The sequence below is a fragment of the Eretmochelys imbricata genome, chromosome 20 (assembly GCF_965152235.1).
Source record: "Eretmochelys imbricata isolate rEreImb1 chromosome 20, rEreImb1.hap1, whole genome shotgun sequence".
Lineage (NCBI taxonomy): Eukaryota > Metazoa > Chordata > Testudines > Cheloniidae > Eretmochelys > Eretmochelys imbricata.
Window position 1 is genome coordinate 19,476,814 of NC_135591.1, and position 15,516 is coordinate 19,492,329.

General features: G+C 59.2%; 1 protein-coding gene across 6 annotated transcripts; it reads left to right on the forward strand.

Annotated features, from left to right (window-relative positions):
- Positions 1 to 616: 616 nt before the first annotated feature.
- Positions 617 to 14,775, forward strand: IL27RA (interleukin 27 receptor subunit alpha). 6 transcript variants are annotated; one of them, XM_077838761.1, is made up of 15 exons: positions 617 to 1,017; positions 3,410 to 3,914; positions 5,349 to 5,481; positions 6,066 to 6,226; positions 6,560 to 6,708; positions 7,292 to 7,445; positions 7,898 to 7,977; positions 8,456 to 8,654; positions 9,514 to 9,714; positions 10,305 to 10,406; positions 10,518 to 10,679; positions 11,079 to 11,207; positions 11,973 to 12,063; positions 13,263 to 13,359; positions 13,678 to 14,775. In XM_077838761.1, exons 2-15 carry the CDS (start codon positions 3,848 to 3,850, stop codon positions 13,990 to 13,992), a joined length of 2,040 nt encoding a protein of 679 aa, XP_077694887.1. In that variant the 5' UTR covers positions 617 to 1,017; positions 3,410 to 3,847; the 3' UTR covers positions 13,993 to 14,775. The 6 variants fall into 6 exon arrangements, with proteins under 6 accessions (XP_077694887.1, XP_077694890.1, XP_077694891.1 ...); XM_077838764.1 differs by having other exon boundaries at positions 3,805 to 3,914; XM_077838765.1 differs by having other exon boundaries at positions 617 to 955; positions 3,805 to 3,914.
- The last annotated feature ends 741 nt before the right edge of the window (positions 14,776 to 15,516 follow it).

Consider the following 15,516-nt stretch of genomic DNA (forward strand, 5'->3'; position numbering starts at 1 on the left):
GTGTTTGGTACAGGAAACGAGTTCTGGAGTGAACAGTTCTCCATGTTGCTGTGGGAGAGAGTATGGGCTTGTGGTTAGAGCAAGGGACGTGTGGGTCCGGACCCCTGGGCGCTGGGAGAGGAGTATGCTGTAGATTAAGAGGGGACAGGAAGCAGGACTGGTGGACTCTGTTCCTGGCTGTGAGAGGGGAATGTGAGCTAGTGGTTAGAGCAGCGGCAGAGAACTGAAAACCAGGACTCCCGGGCGTTATGCCTATTGCTGGGTGGGGAGCGAGGTCTGGTGGTTAGAGCAGGGCTGACTCGATGGTCTAGTGGCAAAGAAAAGAAGTGGGTAAACTAAACTCCGTCAGCCCCAGACAGGCAGGGGGTCAGCTCTGTCTACCCCCGTTTACTCTCCACGAGGCTCCTGGGGCGCCCGGAAGCCGGGAGTTCTGGCTTCTCGCCCTGGCTCTGACCGGCACATGGTTAAAGCAACAGCCTGGGGGATCCCCCGCTCCGCGGCGCGCTGGGCGGCGCTTGGCTTCTCCCCCCTGCCTGCGCCCCCCGCGCCGCAGAGACACCAACCGAGCAGCGCCCCCGCCTTCCGGCGCTAGCTCGGGGGGACGTGCGCCCCGAAGAGCCACCCGGGCGAGGCTGCAAACTTTCGGAAACTCTGACGGGGGGCTTGTTCCGGTGTCTCGGCAGCTGGCTGCGTGTGTGTGTGTGTCCGTCCCCTGTACAGCTTGCTCAGCGAGTGTGCAACCCAGCGCTTCCTGCTTCAGGCTCTTTCCTCTTCACTCGCCGCCGGCCGCTTTGTCCCAGGGCGAGCGCTGGGCGGCCCCCGAGGCAGGCGGCGGGGACCGTGGGAGCCCCTGGCGTGTGGCCTGATTTTGCAACCGCTTCCTTTCCCAGCTGTTTCTCTGTTCCTTTGTCCTCTTACCAGGGGCGCTCGGCCACAGCCTCCAACTTTAAGCCAAGTATGTGACTGGGGTTGCCAAGTACCTTGTGGAGGGGATTGTGGGACAGTGTTGGCTGACGGGTAAGGATGGAAGGGGGGGGTGTTACTGGGCTAAGGTGATGGGGCCCAGCTGTTCCAGATGTGGGGGGGGCTCTGCATTTCCTCCCCCCCCGCGGGGGCAGGGAGGGCTGCAGTGAAAGGGGAGTCTCAAAGGGTGGTCCGCGGAAGATCTCTGGATGTTCATTTGTTCAGGTCGTGCTATGGAGTGGGTGGAGAGGAGGTGAGCAGGGGAGAAGCACAAAGAAGCGCTTGACACAAGCTCTACTGAGTCCAAGAGTCAGGACTCCTGGGTTGAATTCCCAGCTCTGGGAGGGGAGTTTGGGCTCATGGTTAGAGGAGCAGTGGCTGGGAGCCAAGATGCTAGGGTTTTACCCCTGGCATGAGAAGGGGAGTCATGTTTACTGGTTTGGGGCGGGGCTGCTGGGAATCAGGTCTCCTGGGTTCTATTCCCAGCTCTGTGAGTCAGAATTACTGGGTTCTATCCATGGAACAAGGGGGGGGAGTGGGATCTAGTGGTTAGAGCAAGCAGGGAGGGCTGGAAGTCAGCTGTCCGGTCCTATTCCCAGATCTCGGAGGGGAGATGGAATTAGTGGTTCGAGGCGCAGCAGACTGAGAGTCAGAATTTCTGCATTTTACCCCTGGCTCAAGGAGGGGAGTGGGATCTAGTGGCTAGATCGGGGCGGGGGGGCAGGCTGGAAATCGGGGTAATAAAGACAATGACAATTGAAGTCAAGGTTAGTTTTTGCTACGAGACCAGACTGATCCAAAAGCTTAGCAGGATTCCAAACCATCAGCTTGGACATTTGTATGGGTAAGGAGAGCATCCGAGAGGGAAATCCTGGCCCTAGAGGAGCCAATAGGCATTTTGCCCAAGAAATTTACAACCTTCTAGCTTTGGGGCTGGAGCCGATTAGGGGTCAGGAAGGACCTTTCCTATGGGCTGGTGATCCCCGCCCTGTGGGGTTCTGGGACAGCAGGTGCCAGGCACTGCTGGGTGGGCTAGATGGACCTTGGTGCTGATCCAGTCCGGCCTTTCCTATGTGCTGTCTGCGCATGAGAGCGAACTGAGGCCATGAAGAGGTGCAAGTCGGAGCTCCAGTGCATCACCACATCGCTGGTTTCCCATCAGTCTCCCCGCTTTCTCTAGATCTAGATCTAGACATTTAGATCTCACCTCAGTGTTAGAGCTTTCTCCTGCCACCCGTCACTGTGGACTCTGGGCACCTCCTGTGTTAAACCCACGGCAATAGCATGGCCTGAGCGGATTTCATGGTGTCTTTCCGGCCCTTCCCCTTTTTGGGGGTCAAATTAATGCCTGGGGTGTAGTTTGTGGGCTCGATTTTTATTCATTTCCTTTAGTTGTTGGTGGCAGTTTTAGGATGCTTTGTCTCCTCTGGTATTTCCTTCCCCACCTTCCTGTGAGAAGACTCTATGGATAACAGGGAAGCTTTTGCCCCCTGAGATGCTTATGAACTGAGTGGGGAAAACACTGATTTGTTTATTTCATTGGTGCCTATTTAACTCAAATGCCCGAGGAGCGGTTAGGAGCAAAACTATCTGGGTTAAACCCTGCAATTAAACAATAACAATGACTAATAATTCCCAGCTTTTATCTAGTGCTCTTCATCCCAATTAACATGGCACACATTAATGGATGAAAATCGGGTTACGTGATAGTTCTCAAAGTGTAAGTGGAGACTCAGCATCAAGCAGGTCTGTTTCTAGTGGAGTCCAGCCGGGATCTGCTCTTGGCCCTGCTATGCTACTTAACATTGTTATTAACGATATGGAAGAAAAGAAAACAAAACCATCCGTGATAAAGTTTGACCGCCGCACAGAAATTGGGGGAATGGTAAATAACAGAGAGGATGGGGTCACTGGTTCAGGGCAGTCTGGATTGGTTGGTAAACTGAGGAAGCAAGCAATCTGCATTTTGAAATGGCCCAATGTAGCTGTTACATTTCAAAACAGAGAATGTCGGCCGTGCTTACAGGATGGGGACTCTCTCCTGAGAAGCTGGGACTCTGGAAAGATTTGGGGGTCATGGCAGAAAACCAGCTGGACAGAAGCTCCCAGCGCAAAGCTGGGGCCAAAAGGGCTAGTGGGATCCAGGGATGTATAAACAGGAATCTGGATTCAAGAAGGATGTTGATAAATCAGAGAGGGGTCAGAGAAGAGCCACGAGAATGATTGAAGGGTTAGAAAACTTGCCTGGTAGTGAGAGACTCAGGGAGCTCAATCTATTCAGCTCAACAAAGAGAAGGTTAAGGGGTGACTTGATCCCAATCTGTAAACACCTATAAATTTTTGATAACAGGCTCTTCTATCTAGCAGCCCAAGGTCTAACAAGAGCCAATGATGTTGAAGCTAGACCAATTCAGGCTGGCAGTAAGGCGTTGTTTTTTTTTAACAGCGAGGGGGATTGATCACTGGAACAACTTACCCAGAGTCGTGGTGGCTTCTCCATCGTGGACAAGTTTACAGTCAGGACTGGATGTGTTTCTAAAGGCTCTGCTCTAGGAATTATTGTGGGGCACATTCTCTGGCCTGTGTTAGCCAGGAGGCCAGACCAGATGACCACAACAGTCCCTTCTGGCCTTGTGATCTATGACTCAGGAGCTCTCCAAGCACTTCACATAGGATCACCAGCCCTCTTTTACAGATGGGGACATTGTAAATTAGAGGCGGAGGGAGCTCCCAGTCTGCATTTCTGAGACCTCCCAGTGACTCCCGGCAAAACCAGAGGGGCCCAGATCTGCTGCACTATGGTGGTTACCAGCATACACACCCTTGCTCCTTGCTTGCCAGGTTGCTGACCAGCTATCTCTGCTTCCCATGCGGGGCTGGCACCATGAGGAAGAGATGGAGGGGAGCGTGGCTCCTGCTGCTGGCACTGAAGACCTTTGGGTTTCAGGAAGGTGAGAGCTCAATTTCAATTTCCCAGGACACCCAAGTCCTGGTTCCGATTTCATTTACACTGGGGTAAATCAGGAGTGACTCCTAAAGAGTCTATTGCCACGCATGGATGGAAAGCCAGTCGGGGTGCCGTCAGAATCAGACCCCTGCTCTGTCTGAGGCTCAGTCCCCGGCCCCGTACCCACCAGGCTGCAACTGCCCCCCAGTGGACCACAACAGCCCCACCCCGGCTCCCTGCAGCACAGACCCCCCTCCTTGTCCCATGTTGGGCTCAGCACTGACTGAAGGGAGTGAGCCCCCCCTGCTCTCTACAGCACAGGACCCCAGGCACCACACCCAGGTCATCACCGTTGGAGGGGAGAGAGCCCCCTGGCGAGCCCCCCCTCCCACTCCCTGCGGCACCCTGACTTTCCCATCCAGCAGGCCTGGCTCTGCCCAGCATGAGCGGATGGAAACCCAGTGAAAGAGGATCTAGGTTACCCCCACGGGCAGACACCCTCTCCCCTCCCCCCCCCGGCCACCGACACTCGGATTGCTAGCGCCCTGCGGTTTATAACTGTTTGACATGGTGGCACGTGTGCTGGGGGAGATGTTGACAGAGGCTTCGGGCACGGAGATGCGGCTGCTGCAGACAGACAGACAGAGGAAGGCTCCGTCAGCCCCTCCCCCCGGGCCCCTCACCCCGCGAGCCCTAGACCTGCTGCACTCAACAGGAAGCACTGAGCTAGGTTAAGGCAGGGGATGGGGCATCTTAATGGAGACCGAGTGACAGCACAGCCCTCTGCAAGTCCGTGCTCAGGAGAGGGGCTCAGGACTCCTGGGTTCTATTCCCAGCTCTGGGGGGAAAGCGGGAGTTAGTGGATTACAGCAGGGGGGCACTGGGAGTCAGGACTCCTGGGTTCTATTCCCAGCTCTGGGGGGAGAGCGGGAGTTAGTGGAGTAGAGCAGGGGGGCACTGGGAGTCAGGACTCCTGGGTTCTATTCCCAGCTCAGGGGGGAAAGCGGGAGTTAGTGGATTACAGCAGGGGGGCACTGGGAGTCAGGACTCCTGGGTTCTATTCCCAGCTCTGGGGGGAGAGCAGGAGTTAGTGGATTAGAGAAGGGGGGCACTGGGAGTCAGGACTCCTGGGTTCTATTCCCAGCTCTGGGGGGAGAGCAGGAGTTAGTGGAGTAGAGCAGGGGGCGCACTGGGAGTCAGGACTCCTGGGTTCTATTCCCAGCTCTGGGGGGAGAGCAGGAGTTAGTGGGAGTCAGGACTCCTGGGTTCTATTCCTGACTCTGGGTGTGGGAGGAGAAGGGTCTAGGTGGCAAGCTGCTGGGTGTGATCCAGCACTTAGGCCCAGGACCCCTGGGGCCAGTCACGCTCAGGCTGGGTAGAAGCGTCCAAGCCCCCGGCCTCCCCAGACAGCTGCAGGTTGATATGTGCTTGGGTGCAGGTGACCCAGAGGAACCCACAGGGCTGGAGTGTTACCAGATGGGCCCCAGAGGGGGCATGAATTGCACATGGCCCAGCAGGTCCGGCTCTGAGGCTATCACCACCTACACCCTCCACTACCAGAGCCTGAAGTTGTGAGTATAACCCCCTGCCTGGGGGAGGGAGCCCAGGATCCCACCCACTGCTCAGGTGCCCAGAACAGCTCCCCAGCTCTGGGAGGGGAGGGGAGTGCAGTGGCTAGAGCAGGGGTCGGCAGCCTTTCAGAAGTGGTGTGCCGAGTCTTCGTTCATTCACTCTAATTTAAGGTTTCGCGTGCCACTCATACATTTTAACGTTTTTAGAAGGTCTCTTTCTATAAGTCTATAATCTATAACTACACTATTGTTGTGTGTAAAGTAAATAAGGTTTTTAAAATGTTTAAGAAGATTCTTTTAAAATTACACTAAAATGCAGAGCCCCCCAGAGCGGTGGCCAGGACCCGGGCAGTGTGAGTGCCATTGAACATCAGCTTGCAGGCCTCCTTTGGCACCCGTGCCTGGGCTAGAGCATGAGCTGGGAGCCGGGACTCCTGGGTTCTATTCCCGGCTTTGGGAGGGGTATGGGGTCTAGAGGTGAGAGCAGTGGGAGGTCTGGGAACCAGGATTCCTGGGTTGTATTCCTAGCTCTGCCCTGTCGTATGCTCCGACTCATCAGTTTCTTCCCTGGGTTCATCCGCCAGCAAACGCAACCAGACGCAGAGTTCCCAGGCCCCCGCCGGACAGAGCTGGGTGGTGATTGGAAGAAGCAACCTGACACGCAATGAGAACTATGCCGTCTGGGTGGAGGCTGGTGACGGGACCCAGATCACACCAAGGCTAACTCTGACCCTGCACGAAATAGGTGACCCAGCGCCAGGCAGCAGCCCAGCTCCTCACCTGCCCTAGGAGTGAATGGTGGGGGTGGGGGATTGGGAGATGGGGGCTACGCTATTGGGCCCCATTGGGAATTTGTGTGGATTTCATCTCGAGGCTTTCCACTTAAAATCCTCTAGAACTGGGCCAGCTGTTTCATAGAAAGCCTGGGTACAGTGATTAGATTGGGTGTGGGTGAGGCTGGGAGCCAGGACTCCTGGGTTCTATCCCAGTTGTGGGAGGGGAGTGGGGTTCAGTGGTTAGGCCTGGGAGCCAGGACTTTTGGCTCCTACTTTCCCTTCATCCACTGTGTTGGTTCCAGTGAAGCCGGATCCCCCTGTACTGAGCCTAGAGGACGTGACCCCTGTGGTCACCATGAGCTGGACAAACCCCCAGTGGCCTGAGCATTTCTCCCGGGATCTGGCCTGCCACCTTCGCTACCGGGTATCTGGGACCGCCAACTGGACCAGGGTGAGTCTGCATGACAGGATTGCAAAATGTGCTTGGGGCGGGGAGGGGGGGGTTGAAAGACAGGGCTTCCTCTGGGATAGCAGCCTACTACTGCTGCTAGATAATAGAGCTCCTCCTTCAGCTCAAGTAATGGAGGACTGCATTCTGGTGCTACAGAGTCCTGGGTTCAAATCCTGCTCATAACAAATAGCAGGGCCTGTTACACCTTCTGCTGACTGGGGGCAGTTGTAGAATGAAAGATGCTGATTCCTAGTTACGCTCAGGCCCATCTACTCCTTAAATTGGGATGACCTGGCCACCACAGAATTCCTCCTACACCGGGGCCTTGCTGGCTAGGGTGGAGCCGGCATACAGGCCAAAGGTCACCGTGTCTTAATCATCTGGGCTGAACGGCTCAGGGGTCTACCAATGGAGCATTAGACCCTGCTCCGCTTCCAGAGCTGGGGACAGAACCCAGCAGTCCTGACTCCCATCCCCTCTGCTCTAACCACTGGACCCCGCTCCCCTCCCAGCCCTCCCTCCTGCGAGATGGGTCCCCAGAGCCCTGCGGCTCCATCTCTCTCTGTGCCGTTCTCCCTGGCAGGTTCATGAGGGGGATGTTGAGCCCAACCACTACGAGTTCTCCAGCCTGGAGCCTTTCACGGCCTACGAGGTGCAGGCCCGCTGCATCCCTGAGGACGGGAAGGGCTTCTGGAGCGACTGGAGCCCGTCCCAGACCTTCCAGACTCCCGAGGCTGGTACGCATGGGCCTGAGCTAGCCAGAGCAAAACACCTGCCTTGCCGGGGAGGGTCACATGTGGTGTAGTCAGTTAAGGCGGCAACAGTCAGGACTCCTGGGTTCTATTCCCAGCTCTGGGGTGGAAGGGGGGGGTCAGGGGGCTGGAAGTCAGGACTCTGGGGTTCGGTTCCCAACTCTGGGAGGGGAGTGGGGTCTAGTAATAGGGGAGAAGATGAAAAAACTGGGTGCCAGGATTCCTGGGTTCTATTCCCAGCCCTGGAAAAGGTCTCCCTGCAATGCTAAATGCAGAGGCCTGTCCTGCCCCGGGCAGTCAGGGGAACACCCCTCTTGGGAAAGGGGCCCAGTGCTTTCCTGGCTCCGGAGAGCTGCTGTGTGCCCTGTACACCCTCCCTGCCCTGGAGCGACCCCAGTTTCTTCTCTGATGCCACGGCCCCTCTCTGTTGCCCTTAGCCCCGCTGGGCCTGGTGGACGTGTGGCAAGTGGCCAGCCCTGCTGAGTCCGGAGAGCCCAGCCTGCTGCTGCTGTGGAAGGTGAGACCCACCTGGGCCCATCATTGCAGGGTTGAGGTTCCCCGGCGCTACCCCCCTGAGAGGCCCCCGTGCTTAGATCACTGCAAACCAGGAAACAAAGGGGTACAGTACAGCAGGAGTCTTCCCATCGGTGCTGGAGGTCCCAGCCGATTGGATAAGCTCCGCTGTCACATGACTAGGGGTGTGCCCCCCGGTGCCCTGGCCAAATTCTGATTGGCTTTCCCTCCTGGACACGCCCGTAGCCTCCACTTCCTGTCCTAAACTGATGAGCAGTGTGTCCACGCAGCTGCTAAGCAGCGGCCACGTTCCACCCCAGAGGTGGTTGCATTGCAGGGGTGGCCCAGGTTATTCCCAGGCAACGGGGGCCCTAGCGATGTCAAGCACAAGGGGTGGCCCCATCTGGAGGGCGGGGTGGGGCAGGGGGAGGGGATGGGATACTCATCCATTTGCGTTAACCCTTCGCTGGATTCCCTACCAGCCGCTCAATTCCGAAGCAGCCAGGGGAGTCATTCGCAGCTACAGCCTGGCCTTTCGGACGGGCAGCGACGGTGCCGAGAGCCCCCTGGAGTCCCCCTGCTGCAACGCGAGCCTCCCCGCCAGAACCACCCACGTCTGGATCTCGGCAAACAACCACGTCGGGCGGACGCAGCCTGCCAACCTCAGCTTGGAGCGGCAGGGTACGACCCCGTGGGGGGCTGACCGCACTGGGCCCGTGTCCCATTCCCTAACCACCGAGCCAGACTCTCCCCTGCCGCAGAATCAGATGGGAGCTGGAATCCCCTAGAGGGGAAAGGCCCCGTGCCCCATTCCCTGCTCCCCTTGCACCGAGCCAGCCAGTCCCACACCCTGGGGCCAGATGGGAGCCGGCGCTCCCTAGAGGGGAAAGCCCCCATTCCTTGCCCCCCCCCCCAAGCCAGCCAGTCCCCCCACGCTGGGCTGGATCCGGGATGGCGCCCCCTAGAGGGGAAAGGCCCCAAGTTCCATTCCCTGCCCTCCCTGAGCTGGCCCCTTCCCTGCCATGGGGTAAGATGGGAGCTTTCCCTAGAGGGGAAAGACCCTGTGCCCGATTCCCTGCCCCCCCCGCCCCCCCAAGCCAGCCAGTCCCCCCACGCTGGGCTGGATCCGGGATGGCGCCCCCTAGAGGGGAAAGGCCCCAAGTTCCATTCCCTGCCCTCCCTGAGCTGGCCCCTTCCCTGCCATGGAGTAAGATGGGAGCTGGCGCCCCCTAGAGGGGAAAGGCCCGGAGCCCCATTCCCTGCCCCCGCCCCCCCCCCCGAGCCAGCCAGTCCCCCCACCCTGGGTTGAATCAGGGCCAGTGCTCCCTAGAGGGGAAAGACCCAGAGCCCCATTCCCTGCCCCCCCCCCCCGAGCCAGCCAGTCCCCCCACCCTGGGTTGAATCAGGGCCAGTGCCCCCTAGAAGGGAAAGGCCCCGAGTCCCATTCCTGCAGCATCCCTAAGCTGGTGCAGGGGGGACCCAGAGAACGACTACCCTAGGGGGAGCTGCGCCCAGTGATGGATCCTGTGGATTCTCCCAGATCTACCTGCCCCGGCAGGGGTCCAGGCTGTGGCCATGCATGGGCAGGATCTCCGCGTTACCTGGGAGCCCAGCAAGGACCCACTGGAAGGGGAGCCCACGGAGTACCTGGTGGAGTGGGCCAAGGAGTGCAGCAGCTCAAAGGCGGCATCCCTGGGCTGGGTGCGCAGGGCAGCGGGCGTTCACAGTGCCCTGCTGACAGGTATGGGGGGAGCCTGGCCACGGAGGCCCCTGCATGCCACAGCATGGGGCCAGGGGGCTGCTTCACCCTGTCCCACGCCTGACACTCTGCTGGGAAAACTCAGAGCCTGAGCAACGGTCAGGCCCTTTGCACGTGTGAGTGAGGACTAGTGGTTAGAGTGGGGGGGCTGGGAGTCAGGACTCCTGGGTTCTATCTTTGGCTGTGGGTGGGGAGTGGGGTCTAGTGGGTTAAAGGAGGGATAGGACAGGAGTCAAGGCTCCTGGGGTCTAGTCCCAGCTCTGGAAATGGGGAGTGGGGTCTAGTGGTTAGAGCGGGGGGGGGGCTGAGAGTCATAACGCCTGGGCTCTATCCTGGGCCCTTACACAAAATAGCTGGGTGCCTCAGTTTCCCCATTTGTAAGATGCGCCTCGGAGTCCAGCTGCACCGAGGACGGGGAGGGGAGGCTGGGGCTGTGGGGCTTGGTTGTGAGGTGCCCGAGAAGGGCTGGGAATTTCTACTTTGTGCTTCTAAGCCAGGACTCGGCAGCGACCGCTCAGATTGGCAGCTCCCCCTGGGAACTGACCCTGTCTCCCTTCGCTCCCCTGCCCCAGGTGACTTCAGGCCACGGGTGCCGTATCAGATCCGCGTGTACGGGCTGTACCCCGGGGGCTTTGGTGCATCGGCCCCTGTCCGAGCCTACACCCAGGAAGGAGGTAGGTGCGCAGCCCCCGTCCCACCCCGATGGGTCCACGCTGGGAGCTAAGGAAGGTGGGATGGGTACTGCTGGCTTCACTCACAGCCCATCCCCTCTTCGCTCTCCCCAGTGCCGTCGGCAGGGCCCCAGGGCCTGCAGGATCGTAGCATCTCCAAGGAGGCGTCTGTCATCTCCTGGGAGGCGATCCCCCTGGCACAGCGCAACGGACACATCACCCACTACACCCTCTACCTCGCCGCGCCCACGGGGAGCCCACAGACCTACCAGCCCAGTAAGTGCCGCCCCGTGGGGCATGGGGCCCTCCCCAGGGATCCGGGGTGCTGTGGGAACAGGCATCACCCCAGCAGCATGGGCCTCTGGTGGGAGCTGAGCTGATATCTCAGGTGGGGCAGCAGCTGGAGTTGGACCTGGGGGTCTCCGAGCTAAAGGAGTCGCTCCCTCTGCTAGCAGCGGTAGTGAGACTTTTATCCTCTATGTAGGCTGGCCACTAGAGGGGGTGCTAGTGGAGACAGGAGCCGAGGCTTGGGAGTGGAGGAGGGGCACTAGCCTTGGACAGGAAGGGAAGCTGTCCCTTCTCCTGCTGTCTGACCCGGGAGGGGCGGGGCTGGGAGCAATGGGAATACGGAGACCTCAGGCCTCCCAGCTCACGCATCTCTCGTCCCTTGTGCAGTCGCTGCTACAGAGACAAGCTACAACCTCTCAGGCCTGGAGCCTGGCACCTCCTACCAGCTCTGGATGACGGGCTCCACCTCGGCTGGGGAAGGAAACGCCAGCTCCATCCACCTCTTCCACACCCCAGGTGGGGGCTGCCAGCCGCTGGGGGCTTGTGGGCTCAGCAGGGTCCGGTGGGGCGGAGCTGGGATGGGAGCCCCTAGAACTGCAAGGAGCGGGGTGCTTTCCCCCCACCGTGGGACGAGGGGGTGCTGTGCTGCAGGATGTGGGCTCAGCAGGGGGCGCTTTCCCCCCAAGACTCAGGGGATCAGCTATGGTGTCCCAGTTTCAGTTCAGCCTCCCATGCAGTTGCAACCAGATGCGGGATTCTCCTTCACCTCCCGTGTACAGCAAGCTGTGTAGCTGTTCCTCACCTGCCACGCCTCACCCCAAAGGCAGGTGCATCTCAGCACCGGGCGAGGGATCCCTGTGTAAACAGCTGCCATGCCCCACCCCAGAGATGGCTGCATCTCAGTGCTGGCAGAGCAATCCCCATGCACTGGTGCTGTGTTCCACCCCAGAGGTGGCTGCCTTTCAGTGCAACCGCCCCCCTCCATACCTAGCTATTTGCTTAACGCTTTGGGATTGTCAGAGGAAGGGATCCAGGAGGTTACAGAAGCCTTGTCCTGCCCTGCTGGGCCTTCCTCTCACTCTATGCCCCTGTAACGTGGCCGGGGGAGGGTGCGGGTGTGCGTGGCATAGATCCTGTTGCAGAGTGGTGCCGCGTTAGGTCTGGGTGGGCCCTGCCCTCTCTGGGCCGCGTGGGGCTCTCCCCTCCAGCTGGGGGGGCATGTTGGGATTCAGGGACAGAGGCACTCAGGCTTTCTCCCAACCCTGCTCCCTCTCCCTGCAGATTCCCGCTGGGAGGCTGTCCTGGCTTCCCTCCTGGCGGTGGGATTCCTCCTCTTCCTGGCCTGTGTCCTGGGAGCTGTCCTGCATGTGCAGTAAGAATGCCAGGCAGTCGGTGGGGGTGGGGAGCGGGCCCCCATGCAGGGTCCTAGGTCATCCTGGACGGGGCTTTTAAGCCGTAGGGAGCCCTCGCCGTGTCGTGCTCAGTGGTGGCTGGGACACACAGACAGAGCCAGGCAACATCTTTCAGCGGAAACATTTTTGGTGAAAAACGGAGAGTCAGCAAGTTGGGCAAATCCGGGTCTGGTTGCCAAGTTGCGCATCGGAAAAGCAACCCCCACCCCCCAAATTCCTTGTCGAAATAGTTCCATATTGTCCCGGCTCCAAGCAACTTTGGGTTTGGAAACGTCCTGCCGCGTTGGTTTTCGCAAACAGAGAAACGTTCCCAGGACGCGTGAAAGGCGAGCGCAAGGTGTCGATTCGCCCCGAATGAGGCTTTCCCACCCACAGTGGTGGGGTCTGGCCTTTGCCATTCGCTGACACTGTTGAAAAAACCTCAGGTCTGGTTTTCGGGGGGTTTTTTGGAATTGCCAGAGAGCCGAACACCCCAGGATTGGCTCAGCCCTGCACCCAGAGAGGTGGATACTCCTGCTCTAGCATTAGCTAGCAGAGCCGGTTCAGCTATAGGCGCCCTCCAGCTTTTAGATCTAGTGGCTCTGGGTTCAATCCCGAGTACCCACAACCCACTCCCGTCCCCCAGCGGTGGAAGGACACACTCCCAGCACCAGGGGGGGCTGGGGTCTTCCTTAACCCTCTCTGTTCTGTAGTATCTGAGTCCCTGGGATCGGACGAGTCAGAGCCACGGAACCGTGGGCTGAGAGCCACCAAACTCGTTTCACCCAACGGCCGTTGGGCGACACTGGCTCCAAACTAGTGTCCTAGAGGCCAAAGCTCCCAGTCTGGTGGTGGTGGTGGGGGGATGAGGGAGCTAGTTAGAGGGTGAGACAGCGGAGGGAATAAATTTAAACGGGGTGCCTGAGAGAGTGATGGGGGAAGGCATCTCTGGTGGGTCTAATTTATGCAAACAAGGTAACGCATTGATCTAATTTATGCAAATGAGGCACAATGTGGATCTCATTTATGCAAATGAGGTGTTGCATATTTATCAAGTCTGCAGCTCAAGGCGTGCCATGATTTGCATAACACCTCAAGGGGGCTGGCCCTCCACAGCCAGGCAGTCTCCCTACCCCTCACCCCAGGTGTTAAAAAAACCCTTCCTCTCTCTCACTCACAGGCTGCTGGACCTGTGTCACAAGGTGCTGCCCAGCTGGTGCTGGGAGAAGGTCCCGGATGCCACCCACAGCAGGATTATGCTGCATGAGGTGAACAGGGTGAGATGGGGGGCCCAGGCTAGGATGCGTGACCCACCCTTGTCCTCTGCAGTAGGGCCAAGGGAGGCAGATCAGATGAGCCAGGCCTGGACAATCAGGGGTTTGGGAGTGGGGTCTAGTGGTTAGAGTGGGGGGGCCAGGCTGGGAGTCAGGACTCCTGGGTTCTAGCCACAGCTATGGGAGGGGAGTGGGGTCTAGTGGTTAGAGCGGGGGGGGGGGTCAGGGAATCAGGACTCCTGGGTTCCATGCCCAGCTCTGGCAGGGAGCTCCTTGTCGCTAGGGAGTGAGATGGCTGCTCTCATGATCTGTTTCCTCCAGGATCCCCACAGCTACAGGGGGCCTTTGGTGCGGAACCTGGACGCGGAGGAGACCCCCATCACCGAGCTTGATATCGGGGAACCAGCGGAGAACGTGAACCAGGGCTACTCAACTCTGCCCCAGCTGGAGTCTCCTCTGCCTGCCCTGCCCCACAGCGGGGGGGCTGACGACTGGACCGGGAGCAAGCCCAGGACAGAGGAGCTGGTGCCAAGCAGCCCCACCCTGGAGGAGACGTGGGGAGACAAAGCCCCGGTCATTTCTGGCTACGAGAAACATTTCATGCCCACCCCGGAGGAGGTGCTGGGACTGGCCTGAGGGATGCGGCTGGGCGAGAACCACCAGCACCGCACAGCACTGCCCTAGGCACTGGGGGGACCCAGCCAGGAGTGCCTGGCTCGAGGGGCCAAAGACTGGGACATGGGCTCTTTCCCCTGTAGGGGGCGCCGGCTGCAAGCTCAGGTTGGGGCGCTCTTTGGGGCAGGGAATGGGACACAGAGATTTTCCCCTGTTAGTGGTGCAGGCTCTGATCCAGCCTTAATTCTGCAGCGACCGAATTGCCCCTGCCTGGTGGACTGAGTTTGCTGGTATACTGCGTCCCTCCTAGACAACCTTCCCGACAGGCTGCCTTAGCAGACACGCCAAAGACCGAATGGCCCATGGAGACAGAGTTCCTCTCCGGACTCCCAGCCCCCTCTGCTCTAACCACTACGCACGCTACTCCTCTCCTGGAGCTGGGGATAGAACTCAGGAGTCCTGACTCCCAGCCAGGGGCGGCTCTAGCAAGTTCCCCCTGGCCCCCCAAGCAGTCGCCGTGGGACACGGACTGCCGCCCCATTCTAATTGCCGCCCCGAGCACCAGCTTTGAGAGCTGGTGCCTGGAGCCAGCTCCTGCTCCCAGCCCCCTCCTCCCAGAGCCTGTGACAGACCCAGACTCTGCCCCTCTAATTGTCAGCAGCCCGTCACCCTGGTATCAGGCCCCCCGCAGGTTCCCTCCTCCACAGGCCAGCTTTCTCCCCACTCTCGAGCCCCGCTCGAGCTCGGAGCTGCACACCATGCAGTTGTATGGCATTTTTTTTTACTTGTACACATTTTTTTTAACCTTCGCTCCCTGTCTCTCATTGCCACAAACAAAGCAGCGACTTTCCTGTCGGGACCTCAAAGGGGCTGTCACATGGTGACTGGGCCCTTCATGGCAGGGCAGGGTCAGGAGCCCCTGTGACCCGCTGCCTCCCGCCTGGTGGTCAGAGGCTACCAGGGAAGCTGCAGAAAGCGGCAAGCTCACCGCAGGAGTAGGGGTGGCTGGCAGCCGGCCTGGAGAGCCAGTGCCGGGGGGCTGTCGGTGGGCTGCATTGTGAGTAGAAGACTCAGCCGGTGGGGCGAGCGACAGCCTGGAACCCGAGTGCTCAGGGGTAAGTCACTGTAGGGCAGACTGGGAAATGATGGGTCACTGTGACACTGGGCAGCCTGGTTACCAGCTGGGTGCTCCTGACCATTGAATGGGCCAGCAAGAGAGACTGGGTTTGCTTTATAGTGGACTGAGGGAAATTCGTCATGCCCCAGGTGGGGCTGCCTTATTACAGCTCCTTACGGAGGCTAAGGAATTGTGCCTCACGTCAACAGCCTGGGAGGAAGGGAGCCTGAGTCCCATTTTACAGATGGGGAAACTGAGGCACAGAGCGACTGGGCTACGGTCACACAGCACGGCAGTCAGACTTGGATGTAGGACCCAGGAGTCCTGCCGCCCAATTCCCCATGCTTGCTCCTGGAACCCAGGCCCGCTGCCCAAGGCCCTGTGAGCACGGCTGCAGCTTGCCCAGACTCAGACAGTGGCAGAGCGAG